This window comes from Pristiophorus japonicus, chromosome 3 (genome assembly GCF_044704955.1).
Source record: "Pristiophorus japonicus isolate sPriJap1 chromosome 3, sPriJap1.hap1, whole genome shotgun sequence".
Classification (NCBI taxonomy): domain Eukaryota; kingdom Metazoa; phylum Chordata; class Chondrichthyes; family Pristiophoridae; genus Pristiophorus; species Pristiophorus japonicus.
The window spans coordinates 289410871-289426462 of record NC_091979.1 but is presented as its reverse complement, the minus strand read 5'-3'; the positions used below and the strand labels follow the sequence as shown (position 1 = coordinate 289426462).

General features: G+C 45.3%; 1 protein-coding gene across 2 annotated transcripts in view; it reads left to right on the top strand.

Annotated features, from left to right (window-relative positions):
• Window positions 1–15592, top strand: part of LOC139260323 (cilia- and flagella-associated protein 46) — a 681403-nt gene that overhangs the window by 396602 nt on the left and 269209 nt on the right. For both annotated transcript variants that reach the window (XR_011592768.1, XM_070876797.1), the window contains exon 40: window positions 7778–7975. Coding sequence is in view for 1 of the 2 variants with exons in the window: in XM_070876797.1 (XP_070732898.1) it covers window positions 7778–7975 (198 nt within the window). In the remaining variant the exon portion in view is untranslated. The remainder of the gene's footprint in view (window positions 1–7777; window positions 7976–15592) is intronic.

Genomic DNA, 15592 nt, shown 5'->3' with positions numbered 1-15592 from the left:
ACCCCCCGCCCCCCCGCAATGATGATGTTGAGGCTCCCCTGCTGATCCTCCACCCGCTCCCAATCCCTGGCCGAACTCCCCCCGCCGCCCCCCACCACCCACGATCTCCAATTCCACCCCCACAATCCTCTGTTCCCCCTCTGATCCTAAACCCCCCTGATTCCCGACAGCCCCCCTCTCGATTGCTGACCCCCATCCCTATCGCCGACCCCCCCCCCGATCGACGACCCCCTCTCCCGACTGCCGACCCCCTCCTGCAGATCCCGAACCCTCTCCCGATCGCCGACCCCCTTCCCAAACACTGACTCCCCCCCTCCCGATCGCTGACACCCCTCCTGCGATCCCTCTCTGGACTGACCCCTCGCAACTGAGGCTGTTGTGTATGAAATGATACTGTGTAACCTGGTCAGTCTTTAATAGCTTCCAGAAGTGAAGATACAAAGGAAAAGTCCAGGTTATATACCGAGCCCAGCACGAGTGTACCTATGACCATAGAACCTCCGACAGTAGTGCCCCCTGTTGGTGGGCAGACCTTATGTACATACATTACATCATTTCCCCCCCCCCCACCCCAGTTCTTGGCACAAGTCCATATTACAAGTTCAGACGATCCGGAGCCCTTCGCTCCCTGATTGACCGTCTCAGTACAATCCCAGTGCTTTCCGAGTCTCTCACGACTTGGGGCTGGGCATTGACCACAGTGGGTTCTTCTGATGGCTGGACATGAGTTGGTTGGTCGTCTAAGCTTGCAGTGTCTTCTTCCAACTGTTCCGGTTCGTCAGTGTGTCTTAGTTTGATTTGATCAATGTGTTTCCTGCACATCTGCCCATTCTTGAGCTTAACCATATACACCTGGTTACCCTCCTTATCTGTAACATTGCCCAGGAGCCACTTGGACCCTTGACCATGGCTAAATACATACACTGGGCCATTTACAGATATGTCGCGTGACACTGCGGCGCAATCGTGATACCACTGCTGGCGTTGACATCGGGTTTCGACATGATCGTTAAGGTCAGGATGGACTAGAGAGAGTCTAGTTTTAAGGCCTCTCTTCATCAATAGTTCTGCAGATGGAACCCCGGTGAGCGTGTGTGGCCTTGTCCTGTAACTGAGCAGTATGCGTGGCAGGCGTGTCTGCAAGGAACCGTGAGTTACGCGTTTCAGGCTCTGCTTGATGGTTTGAACGCCCGCTCCGCTTGCCCAGTGGACACGGGTTTTAATGGGGCTGATCTCACGTGTTTTATGCCGTTGCGTTTCAAGTCACAGATAGATAGATTTTTAACCAATAAGGGAATGAAGGGTTACAGGGAGCGGGCAGGTAAGTGGAGCTGAGTCCACGGCCAGATCAGCCATGATCTTGTTGAATGGCGGAGCAGGCTCGAGGGGCTAGATGGCCTACTCCTGTTCCTAATTCTTATGTTCTTATGTTCTTATGAACTCTTGAAACTCCAGGCTCGTGAAACACGGTCCGTTGTCGCTGACAACGATGTCTGGCGGACCTTATGTGGCAAACATGGCTCTCAGGTTCTCAATGGTGGCAGTGGAAGTGGCACACATTCTATTCATTTGGAGTATGCATCCACCACCACAAAAAACATTTTACCGAGGAAGGGGCCCACAAAGTCGATGTGGATTCTAGACCACAGTTTGGATGGCCATGACCACAGATTGAGCAGAGCTTCCTTTGGGGCATTGCTTAACTGCATGCAAGTGCTGCACTGATGCACAAATGACTCGGTAAGTCCGAGTCAATGCCAGGCCACCAAACATGGGACCTGGCGATGGCCTTCATCATGACAATACCGGAATGCGTACTATGTAACTCCTGTACACATCTCGCCCTGCCTTTCTTGGGCATTACAATACGATTACCCCACAGTTAACAGTCAGACTTGATGGAAAGCTCATCTTTGCGACGGCTGTACGGTTTGGTTTCATCACCCAGTTCCTTGGGGATGGTCGACCAGTTCCAGTTAAGAACAGAATGTTTTACAACTGATAGGGTCAGAATCTGGCTGGTCCAGGTCTTAATTTGTTGAGCAGTGACAGGTGACCCTTCACTCTCAAAGGCATCCATGACCACGAATAGCTCTGTGGGCATTGGCGTTTCCACCTCTTGTGCGGACAACGGTAACCGGCTCAATTGCGGTATCTGCGCAGTTGTCGGTGCTTGGTCTATGGCGAATGACATAATCATAGGCAGATAATGTCAACGCTCACCTCTGGATGCGGGACGACGCATTGGTATTGATACCTTTGTGTTTCGAGAACAACGATATAAGCGGTTTGTGATCGGTTTCCAGCTCGAAGCGAAGCCGAAACAGGTACTGGTGCATTTTTTTTACCCCATAAACACATGCTAAAGCCTCTTTCTCTATCATGCCGTAGGCTCTTTCCACCTTGGACAGGCTTCGAAACGCGTATGCAACTGGTTGTAATTTGCCTGACTCATTGGCTTGCTGGAGTACGCAGCCGACCCCATAGGACGACACATCACAGGTCAAAACTACACGCTTGCATGGGTCATACAGTACCAGTAGCTTGTGGGACCACAACAGATTTCTAGCCTTCTCAAAGGCTCTGTCTTCAAGTTCACCCCACACCCAGTCGTCTCCTTTCCTGAGCAGCTTGTGCAAAAGCTCTAATACTGTGCTCAATTTGAGTAAGAAGTTACCGAAGTAGTTGAGAAGACCCAGGAATGAACGCAGCTCCGTCACATTCTGGGGCCTGGGCGCATTTTTGATGGCCTCTGTTTTCGCGTCTGTAGGTCTGATTCCGTCTGCAGCAATGTTTAGTCCAAGGAATTCGACCTCTGATGCCATGAAAACGCACTTCGAACATTTCAGCTTGAGTCCCACTTTGTCCAGACGAAGCAGAATCTCTTCCAGATTGTGCAGGTGCTCGGCGGTGTCACGACCTGTGACTAGGATGTCGTCTTGGAATACCACGGTCCTGGGGACGGATTTCAATCGGCTCTCCATGTTTCTCTGAAATATGGCTGCCGCCGAAAGAATGCCAAAAGGGCACCTGTTGTAAATAAACAGTCCTTTGTGCGTGTTGATGCACGTTAGTTTCCTTGATGATTCAACAAGTTCCTGCGTCATGTAGGCCGACGTTAGATCAAATTTGGTGAACGATTTTCCCCCGGCTAGTGTTGCAAACAGGTCATCAGCTTTCGGTAGTGGGTACTGATCTTGTTTTGAAACTCGGTTGATCATGACCTTGTAGTTTCCACAAATCCTGACCGTACCATCTTTCTTTAACACCGGAACAATGGGGCTGGCCCATTCATTAAATTCGATCGGTGAGATGACCCCCTCGCGTTGTAGCCTGTCCAATTCGAGCTCGACCTTTTCTCTCATGTGCGGGATCGCCCTGGCTTTGTGATGGATGGGCCTTGCGTCTGGGCCTAGGTGAATCTGCACCTTGGCTCCCTTGAAGCTGCCAATTCCCAGTTCCAACAGTGAGGGAAATTTGCTCAGCACTTGAGCACACAAATCATCATCCGCTGTTGACAAAGCTTTGATATCGTACTATTTCCATTTTATTTTCTCGAGCCAACTCCTGCCGAATAACGATGGGCCGTTGCCCGGGATAATCCATAACAGTAGATCATGAACCGCTCCCTCGTACAACACTCTTACTGCTACAATACCGATCACTGGTATGAGCTCTTTGGTGTAGGGATGCAATTTTGCATATATCGGACTAAGCTTGGGTCTCCCTGCCTTGGTCTCCCACAGCTTTTTGAAAGTCCTCTGGCTCATTAGCGATTGACTCGCACCCGTGTCTAATTCCATGGATACCTGCACGCCGTTTAATTTTACCTCCATTATCGGTTGGCTCTTTGCTAGTAATTTTACCTCCATCATTATCGGTTGGCTCTTTGTTAGGAATGCACGTACGGTATACACTTCCTCCTCGGAGCTCTCAAATGCATCACCAGATCCATGCTGGATTGATCATCATCCACGTGGTGTGTCGCAGCTCACTTGGTCTGTTGTGGACCCGTCTTCGCATATCCTCTGCATACATACTGCCTGAAGCGGCACTGATGGGGTCGGTGATTGCCCCCGCAACGCCAACACGTTGAGCTCGGATTTGCGCCCAATGGCGGACTTTGAGCGGCTCCCGTTCTCGCATACACAGTTGAGTAGGCCCTCGATGGCGAACTTTGAATGGCTCCCGTTCTCGCATATGCTGTCGAGTAGGCCCTCGATGGTGAACTTTGAGCGGCTCTCTGTCTTGCAGACGCAGTCGAGACGGCCCTGCCATGTACAGCTCTACTGGCCGTCGATACAATTTTGTACACAGTACTTGCCGTGGAGTTCCTTTTTTGTTGCGATATCTGCTTCGTGCTTTTCTGCGTGGACATGCAAGCCTGGTGGTGGTGATGACCTTGCTGAGGTCCGGCGTCTCCGCAGCCAGCAGCTTACTTAAGATTGTCTCGTGGTTGACCCCGATCACGAAAAAGTCATGCAGCATGTCTTCCAATGCAGGTCCAAATTTTCAAGGCCCTGCAAGACGTCTCAGGTCGGCAACAAATGCCGCTACGTCCTGGCCTTCTGGACAAACGTGCGTATAGAAGTGATATCTGATTATGAGGATTCCTTCCGTGGATTTAAGATGTTCCCAAACTAGAACACACAGTTCTTTGTAATCCTTTTCTGTAGGAAGAGTGGGTGAGAGCAGATTTTTGATGAGTGCATAGATCATGGGGCCACAGAGGGTGAGAAGAACTGCCCTGTGCTTTTCAGCATCCTCGTCTTTGCTTAGGTCGTTTGCCACGAAGTACTGGTCAAGACAATCCGTGAAATCTCCACAATCCTCTCCCTCATTGAATCTCTCGAGAATTCCAACAGTACTCGATCGTGCTGTGCTCGCCATACTTTTGCATGGGTTTGTATTCTCGTTGCCAGTTGTTGTGTATGAAATGATACAATGAACTCTGTACTGTGAGCCAGTGACCAGGTGTAACCTGGTCAGTCTTTAATGGCTTCCAGAAGTGAAGATACAAAGGAGAAGTTCAGGTTATATACCAGGCCCAGCACGAGTGAACCTATGACCCTAGGACCTCCAACGGTAGTGCCCCCTGTTGGTGGGCAGACCTTATGTACATACATTACTGAGGCCTACCTGCCCACAACCAGTCAGTCTCCCAAGGGAATCCGAGACCTCACATTCAAATTAGGCCCTGCCAGTAAAAACGGCAGGACCTCCCGGAAACCCGGCCTCCCGTGCTGCCTGCCCGCCTCGAATTCCCGGCCCCAAATCAAACTCCGGCATTTTTGTTCTTATTTGAAAATCTTTGGGTTGGAGTAGTTAATCATTGCCATTTCCAATTTATGAATGTCTAAAACATATTCTGTGAAGGAACAGCTAATTTTGTGGTTCGGTTTCTCCCTGCAAAGAGCAGTGTTCACAGGAAGTGCTGGTTGAGAAACATATAATGTCTATTTGAGAACTCCTGCACACATGGAGTCTCCCTTGTTTCCATTCCAAATGCATCCACAAGGACAAAAGGACAAATCCAGATAAGCCGTGCTCAATAATGCTAGATATTTATTCGGTTATTTTTGCATCAAATATGGCCTTAATGACACTGGTGCACAAAATGGGCACCAATGTTTCAAGCTCACTGAGCATTGAATTGTAACCCAGTAATAAATTGATGCAAGGTCTGCTCTCTTAATTCAGTGCATCTTCTATGTACCTGCTCTCCTGATTTACATGATTAGCAACTCAGCACCTAAAGTGCTCAAGCCACGGTTTCCAAAATCAAATTACATATGGTTTTGTTTTTTACTGTTATGTGCTCTGATCAGCACAAGTTAGTTATACTGATCAGTTTAGTGCTGCTCCTGTTGTGTAGACATGCCAGTTAGCAAGTCATAAGCCAATCTAGCATTGTTTGTTGCACAACTGCTTTATCAACTGATGGGCTAGCTCAGAGCTTCCCTATGCACCAGTTTAATCTGCTTCAGACCCAAGATGGGTTATTTTAGAAGATTATTTGATCAACTTAAACTCTATCACTTCAAGTTTTGCAGAGGCAAACTATTTGGTCTTTATATTCCCAACATTGATCTCAGTGGAGCTGCCAAGTGGATTTCTGGAGATGGGCACATACTGCTTTTAGTGCGCACCTCCATAGCTGGGATGTCTGCAATAATCTAATGTAAGACAGATTTTGACGTCAAATAGCTTACTTAGAAGGTATTCATCTAAAACAACCCTCTTTGGTTTGTAGCACGTCAAGCTGGTGTCTGGGTGAGATTTGAGCTGGTGTATAAAATAGAATGAAATGAATCATAGAATCAGCCATGATCGTATTAAATGGCGGAGCAGGCTCGAGGGGCAGTATGGCCTATTCCTGCTCCTATTTCTTATGTTCTTATGTTACAGCACAGAAGGAGGCCATTTGGCTCGTCGAACCCATGCTGGCTCTGTGCAAGATTATAAATTAGTTCTGTAATACAGCTGATCTTGCTAGCTGTTGATATAGTGATCACCTGCTTAAAATGCTCAACTTGAGATCTGGCCAAATGGTCAATGTAAATAGGATCTACTACATATAATACATAGTAGTTCTTTTTTACGAGACAGTATGCTATAAGAGAACTCTTAATCTTAATGACTGCATCACTATTATGATGGCCTTCACCAAAACCGAAGAGTCACCCATGACTTTGCGGAAAGGATAAATAGGGCACTGAGAAAAGATTTAAACTATATAAGATGCTGGGAGAGGAAAATTCACACAGTAGATAAAAAAGTGAGAAAAAGACCAAGGTGGGAACAGTTACCCAGATAAGAGCTCTCTACACAAATGCATGCCACAGAAGAGATAAAACAGGTGAGCTAGAAGCACAAATTCAGCTTGAAGGGTATGATAATAGTCATTAAACAGATCTGGCTACAATCTGGGCATGACTGGGAGCTAAATATTCCAAGCTATCGGATCTTTAGAAAGGACTTGGTAGAAATGTTATTTTTTATAATATTACACACAAAGGCCACAGTCCTGTGCCTGTATGCCAAGAATGAATTCACACACAATCAAATGCTTACAGATTTATTAAAGGTTAAATTAACCTGAACATACTCACTGACAATCATTGAGATAAGATCGGTCACAAAGGATGCACACATTACAGCCAGTTCAACCCTTCTGATGCCTACCTTCTTCGTCTCCAAACTCACAGTACAATGTTTTTGCCTTTAGCTTAGCTAAAAGGTCATTACATCACCTCCTCTATGACATCTCTCCCACTCTCAGACTCCATTTTGACGTCTTATGGTTCCAAGTTGTATAGAAAAGCACAGGTGTTTTAGGGTCAGCATGACACAAAATGAGCCATGCTACCGAAACAATGATATTGAATCTCTTTTTTAGAGTGATAAAGCAAACCTAAATGTAAACCATGCCAGCTGGCCTTCAAGAAGATAGATTGTACATGCTTTGTTGAAAAAAACAGGCTTGATAAGTCAAATATCCTTTCTTAATATGCCTTTTCATGTTATTATATATTCTTGATACCAACCCTCGATACCAGCCAAGAAAACTGTATGTGTCAATTTTACTCATGACATGGTAAACAGAGACAGATATCACAAACTATCATAAATGCAAGTTTTAAACATTTCTTTTACTATGAATATGCAAAGAATTCAGATTTAAATTAATAGTTACTTTTTTAAAAACTTACTATTACTTTAAAAAGATTGCATTCTGTTTTTTTCTTTAAAGTATTTGCCGAATGCTTATTTTCAGATGACGAATTTAAGTTTGCCTCTAATGAGGAAGCTGGCCTCTCTCAAGTTAATCTTTGCGCAATTGGCTTTCGATATGCTTGATCTGGTTACTGCAAAAGATAAGAAGGAAGCTGAAGCAGCAAAAAGAAAAGGATTGCTGCAGCTAATTGTAGAGGAATTCATTGGTTCCACACCTGATTACACACCTGTCGAAAAGGTAATTCAAATGCAGTCTATACTAACCTATTTGGGTTTTTTTTGCGAAAACTTGCTGTGGTCCATTTTAAATAGGATACATTGAAGATATCACCTTAAGATTGTGTACACCATGGAGCTGAAAGCCTTACATTTATGTGAACCAAATAACTTTAAATTGAGAAATAAATTGAGTGCTTTATAAACATTTATTTAAAATTAAAAATTCATAGGGCTAGACTTTCCACTTCACATCGCCCATCTATTACCCATCTATCTCCCAAAACGGACGTCTATCGCCCATTTTGAACAAAAAGTGGAAACTAGGCCCAAAACATCGCCGGAAAAACAGGTGCCTAAGTTTCTACTTTGATCGCCGAGATGATTGCCAAAATGATCACCCACACAAGGCCCATCCCAAGTTTCGGCACCTAGCATGCACTTCGCTGGGCCGATGCAAGGCCCAAAAGAGTGCTGAAAAATAGTTGCTTTTTCAGGGCCTAAGAGAAGGAAATGGGCACTACGGACGCCATTTTTAACTTCGGAGGAAGGGTGGAGAATTAGTTGTGAGTCATTTAGAGAGTAAAATTGAAGAAAATTGTACTCTGAAATTTGGGACAGGGAATATGAATAGGTATTATCAACTTATTTATGCTAATAGATCTCATATATTGGAATAATTTAGTAAATAGCTTTTACATGGTGAAGTTATTTAATGATATTGTTGGGGCCTATCAAACTGACTGGTACAGAGAGGGCAGACTACAGTGATTAGAGAGTATAGAGTAGAGAGATTATTAAAATTAGTGAAAGCAATTATTAATAGTGATGCTTTCCCTGCCTTTAATTGCAACTGCTCACAACTGGTTACTGAAAGGATCAATCGAAGAGGCACAGTAATGCATAGACGGAGACGAAGACAGAGGAGGAGACCGTATAGCCAGGGAAGGTACTTGGAAAAGCAATCCTACCTGAACTTGCCTGAAAATGCTTGTCTTAGGAGGCTGCGATACCGGAAGGAGGTCATCGATGAGATATGTCAACTCGTCAAGGATGATCTGCAGCCTTCTAGCAGCATCAGAACCGCACTGTCCATTGAGGTGAAGGTTACTGCTGCCCTAGCCTTTTACGCATCGGGATCTTTTCAGGCTTCAGCTGGCGACATCTGCCATATCTCTCAGCACGCTACACATTGCATTCGACAAGTGACCGAAGCCCTTTACGCTCGCAGGGTGGACTTCATAAGCTTCCCAATGACCAGGGAGGCACAGACCGAGAGGGGTTTGGGTTTCTCAAGAATAGCAGACTTCCCCAAGAACACGGAGGTGTTTCGTAACAGAAAGGGGTTCCACTCACTAAATGTGCAGCTTGTTGTCGACCACAATCAAACAATTCTGACAGTAAATGCTACATTTCCTGGCAGCATCCATGATGCGCACATCTTACGTAAAAGTGCTATCCCTGACCTGTTTGCCAATCAGCCAGAAGGTCACGGTTGGATGCTGGGGGATAAAGGATATGGCCTTGCCAGTTGGCTCATGACCCCTCGGCGTAATCCTGTCACTGAAGCACAGAGACGGTATAATGAAAGTCACATAGTGACTCGCAACATCGTTGAAAAGAAAATTGGAGTCCTCAAACAGTGCTTCAGATGCCTGGATCATTCCAGAGGCAGCCTCCAGTACCACCCTGATCAGGTAGCAGAGTTTATTGTGGTGTGTTGTATGCTGCATAACCTAGCTATAAAGAGAGGACAAATAATGCCAGATCATGTTGCAGGTCCACCTCCAGGAGGAGATGAGACAGAAGAGGCAGCCGGCAAAGATGAAGAGGAGGAACAGGCGGGAGAGGACGCGGGCGAGGACATAGGGGAGCTTAATCAGCATGACGACCTAGCACCGGTACCACCACACCTTTCCCGAAGACCAGTAGCCAGTGGCAGTTACACGGCCGCTAATCTTTTGCGTCAGCAGCTCATTAATGAACGCTTCGCATGAACTATTATTGTTGATATTCAAACGTTCAATTACTGTTACGGTTAATCAAAAGTTTCATTTCCGCGGGAAAACAGAATAAACAAACAAATATGCATGAAAAACTGTACGTTGTAAAACTTATGTAACTAAGAGAGAAGGTACAAAAGTTGGAAAAAAATTTTTTTTATTAAGAAACAAAATCCCCCCCCCATCAACCCACTCTTCCCTCAAAATCGTCAAAACATTAGAAGAAGAAGAAATTGAACATTTAAGTTTTAAAAAACAAGTGGCCATTTAAGTAATGATAACAAGTGACCATTTCAGTCAGGCTAACAAGTGACCATTTCAGTCATGATAACAAGTGACCATTTAAGTCATGCTAGCAAGTGACCATTTCAGTCACGATAACAAGTGACCATTTCAGAAAGAATGAAAAGTGAACAGTTAAGTAATGATAACAAGTGAACATTTAAGTATTGAATACAAGTGCCCAATTTAGTAACAATAACAAGAGAATAATAAAGTGATAATAACAAGTGAACATTTTAGAAACAAGTGAACTATTGAGGAGCACACCCCCCTCCCTACCTGCGGCCACGTTTCCCTCCAGATCCTGTCCCACCCCGTGTTTGCACCCCACCCGCCCATTTTGGTCTACGCAGACCGACACCAAGATGTCGTGCAGAGTGGGACAGCAAGACTTCCGGCCGTGGTGGAGGTAATGGAGTGGAAGCGGAAGCCTCAGGCTCTATTTCTGAGTCAGGAGGAACTGTATCCTCCGTACTCGCTTGTGTGCTTGGGGCCTCGCTGCGAGTGGACACGACACCTTGGGGTGCAACGCCATGTCCAGCCAGCAACACGTGCCGTACGGCATTTGTTGCGGCTGTCTGCTCCCTGATCTCCTCCAACGTCTCCCGAGCAGTCTGTGACTGCTCAGAAGACCAGCTGGAGAAGGGCGAGCAGAACTTGCTCCAGGTTGTGGAGAACTGGCTCCAATTGGCTGAGAAACCCATGAACCCCTGGATAAGGTCACGACCGATCGCGACCGTCTCCCTGCACAGGGAAAGTAAGCTCTCTGTCTGGTCCTCCGTGGCAGGCGAGTGCATATCACGCTGACCGGACCGCCGTGGGGTTGGCGTCTGCAATGTCACGCGCCTAGGTGTCATCACCTGCACACCGCTTGGTCCCGGTGCCTCATCTGTCTCAAAAGAGATGGCCGCAGGTTGTTACCCACCCCCCCCCCACAAAAACAATCTCCTGTTCTTCCTCCTCCTCCTCCTCCTGCTTATGCACAACCATAGCAGGAGTCTGCACTGGCTCCTCCTCTGGCTCTTCCTCCTGGGAGTTTCCTGATTGTTCAGTGGACATGTCTGTTGACTCCAGCAAGACTTGTTAACCTTTGAAAGACAAATGGAAGTTATAAACAACGTTTAACAATGCAAATCAATTCATCTCAATTTTTCAAGAGCTCAAAACATTACCATTAGCTCATATGCACAAGTGCTCACCAGGCCTAACATGACCCCATTTGAAGATCAATAGTACATCTCAATACTAGAACTCAATTATATATCAAATTAAAGTATCATTGCATAGGATTACCCACGTAACAAATATTTACTATTGACTCATACATTACACAATGCACAGTTACGCAATGACTCACGTGACTCTAGGGTGGGTTCGGCCACACCACGGGTTGTGACCGAATGGCTTTCTGGCCCCACCAAGGCCACTCGTAGGCGGTGAGCGACTGCAGCATGGCACAGCCCCCGCCCGTCCTGCGTTGCTCTCGCTGGTTGATGGATATCTTCTTCTGTAATAGATAAGGTAACAATGCATGGCATAAGCAGATGGATTTGGCAATAAACATTTAGGACTGACAGATTTATAAGTTCAATTACAAGTTTGCACTACATTGCATAGAAATAAGATATTTCATACTGTAACATTTAAATTTATGTTGCGGTGCATAAATGTAATCATAATTTAATCCTAATTTAGTTACTTAGTCATGCTTAAACATTACGAGATAACTTTGCAGGTTCTAATTAGATTTTCCATACAACATTAAATAATAAATATGGATGATTTCAAATTCAAATTTCAACTTACTCTTGCAGCCGCCAGTAGACTGTTCTATCTTTTGTGGCACTGGTCCGGTGCCCGGGCTTCATTGTCACGTCGGCAATCTCTGCCCAAATCCTCCGATATGCATGGGGTGGAGGTTTCCCATGCCCACCTTGTGTCAGATCCTCCCACCTTGTGCTGACACTGTTCACTGGGGCCTCATTGGCCTCCTTGCTGAAGGGCTTGGCCCTTCACTTTCCTGCAGCTCCCTCCATTCTTTAAATTTATCTGATTTAACAGTTGGTCAAAATACCTGCTTCCTTTCTCCTCTCTCTCTCGCTCTCTCTCTCGCAGACCCACACAGAGCATCTGAGCATGTGTGAAGACCCTTGACCTCTCAAAACGCGGGAAGGAGCATCAACCTGAAAAAAAAATATCAACATGCACATGCGCAGTAATGCGTTGCTAGGGAAGCTTTTTTTTTTCATTCACTTCCGTTTTCTTTGGGCAATCATGAGATCGCTGAGAAATCACATCGCACATTTGACATCGCTGGGCTAAGGCCGAGTGGAAAATTGCAAAAAAAAAATGGGCCTTGAGCTGGCGATCAGTACGGGCGATATGTCCCGCATCGCTGGAACAAGGCCCATTTTTTTCGGCCTTAGCCACCAAGTGGAAAGTCTAGCCCATAATCTTTGGACGACAGCATGCAGTAGTGACTAAAATAATTTATTATTACAGGTATTGGCCAGCATTCCAAAAATTAGGAGTTATTTTTTGTAGTATATAAATAGTTTAAAAACTAACTGCAGTTTAAAATCTTGTAGTAAGCCCTTCCCAATACAATATTGCAATTTCTAACAGTTACTAGCTAGATAGAGAAATAATTCAAACTCAAGCAATGCTTTGCGATTGATTCCTTTAGTATATAACAGACCAATAGGACTGGATTTTCAACTCGCTTGTTCCTCAGTTAGTGCCCCGGAGGGGCGGTGAAGGGTATTTCTGGGCGATACGGCAAGCATCCAGCTTTTACTGCCCAGCCGGCAAATTCGGCTCATGGTTTGCGGCGGCACGAAAACTTACCGACCCGCACTCTAGTTTCACTGAGATCATGAAGTAAAGTGTCCCGGATGCAAAATTTGGCCCTAATGCCCCATTAAATGTCTGCCTCAGGAAACGTCTGAAAAACCAGGCATTCCCAGGATGCAGCAGGCAGTATTGGCGGCATATTTAGATGGAGGGAGGAGGATCCTACATTGACTGCAATGGTTGCGCACAGCACGCTACATGAAGCTCCGACTTGAAAGCGGCAGTTTTATCTGCCATTACAGTGTGCTTACAATGTCATTGAGAGAATTTAATGGGGGCGTTACTAGCTCGCCAACGTATCATGCTCCATGCTATTGCCAGGCGATGTCAAGCTAGAAGAAGGGCTCTTGGCCATGTCGGCCCACGGATGAGGAGAGGCCAAAGACATCTGGGGAGGAGGGCTTAACCCCCATGGCACCAATGCTCATACCTCCAGCTCTCTGAGAAGCAGTGTGTGAGAAGGCTGCACTTCCGAAAGGAAGTGCTGACAGATATGCTATCTCCTGTAGGCAGACCGATGAAGACACCCCTCAACAGGTATCCAAATTCATTGTGGTGTGCTGCAATATTGCACAACTTGGCCATCATGAAGGGCCAGGCATTGCCACTGGGGATTGGAGGCCCACCTCAGGAGGAGGAGGATGATGAAAAAGAGCTTGGCGAGGCCCCATTGGATAGCCACACCATCCACGGTGGAGGCAGCGTGCAGATGCTGCCGGACCAAGAGTCGCCGTCGTCAGCTCATAATGGACCGGTTCTCCTAAATGGAGAAAACTACGGGATGAAGTTAATACTGGACACACTATGTGCCCCCATAAACTCACATCTCCGGTGAACATTGGATTGATAAACAAGACACCAAAGGCAAAGGATGAATCATAAATTCTACTGTAACAAAGTTACAAAAACTCTCCCCACCAAAATAAAACCATACAATATACAACGTAATGTTGCAGCGCACTGAACAACAATGAAGTCCTTTAAATCAGCAAAAACATTTTAACGCCGTGATTTTCGGCTGGGGCACAAAAACTTCCTTGTGTACGCCAGATTTTGCGCCCCTGATCATGGAACCTCATTATTTGCTGCATTTTGCAGACGAGGATGCAAATCTTTTCCAGGCGGTATCAGGAGCGCCCTGCCACTATTACTGCCCCGAAATCTCGAAAGCCAAAAATCCAGCCCAATGTGTATAAATTTGAACAGCTAGATAATTCAAATCCAAGAAGTCTCGGCAATTCTTTTCTGTGATATATAAAGGTTATTCTATTTAAATCAGGAGTCTAATTGGAGTTTCCTTAAAAGAAGAAACCAGCTAATTTGAAATGCCTGTAAGAGAGCAAAATCAATTTGAAATTTGCAGAAGTGGGTTATATCCTCCCACTATGATAATAAATTCAAAAAGGAAAGCAGAAACAGTGTATTTGAAAATTATTCGGATTGGTTTAGTTTACTTCTCAGAGTTGTTTGATTTCATTATTTTGATTACTCCATGATTTAGACAACGGACTTTCAATTGTAAATATATAATGATGATTGATATAGCTGCTGCTTGGTGTTCATCTTTTGTTACATAATTTTGTTTATTGTTTTAAATTAAAATGAGATCTAAAGGTGTGATGATCTATTTGCTTATTGAAGATTAGATATTGTGACTTAGACAGGAAGAGAGAGAATGATTAGAAGCGAGAGAATAATGTGTTTGAGGTGAACAAGAAGGAGAGACTGTGTCACTATGAAAGCAATAAGAAGTGAACATTGTATTGTCATGCTGTTAAACTGGCACAGAAACACGTATCGATAATGAGTCAGGTAGATGAGGGCACATGGGCTAGAATTTCCTATCAGCCCACCAGCACCCGATTGCCGCCCAAAAGACTGCTAAGACTGGGAAGATTATCACCGGCGAAAACTTCTCCCCAAAAAATAAAAAAAATCCGCCAAGCGAAAAACATGGGCCTGTCACCCCCATTCTGGGCAAAAAAGTGGAATTTAGGGTCCATTGGGCGGTTCCTAAGCAAAATAGGCGATAAATAAAAAAATCGATAAAAATTTACACCGAGGGTGCGAGTTGGGCCTAACAGCAGAAAACAATAAAAATAATTTTTCAAAAAACATCACCTAAAATTCAAAAAACATTCCCAAGACACTTATAAACTAAATAACCACAACAGATTTTTTAAATAATTAGTAAAAAAACAATCACCTAACCTTTTTCTTGGAGAGCTACTCACCTACTGTCCTCGTGGGCGTTTAAAAAAAAACTCAGCTATGGGTCACCGCTGACCCAAACATCGCGTCAGGGCGGTCTCAGGATAGCACACACCGACAGTCTGCTCCCTACTGGAACCTCGAAACCACCGGCGTAACTCAGGTAAGGAATTTCTCGCTTACCTGATTACCGCCCACAATGGCCAATACCGCCCAGAAACCGGGTGGTAAGCCATTACAAATTCCAGCCCCAAATTATTTCATTCATAACTCTGCTGGGATTCATTTCA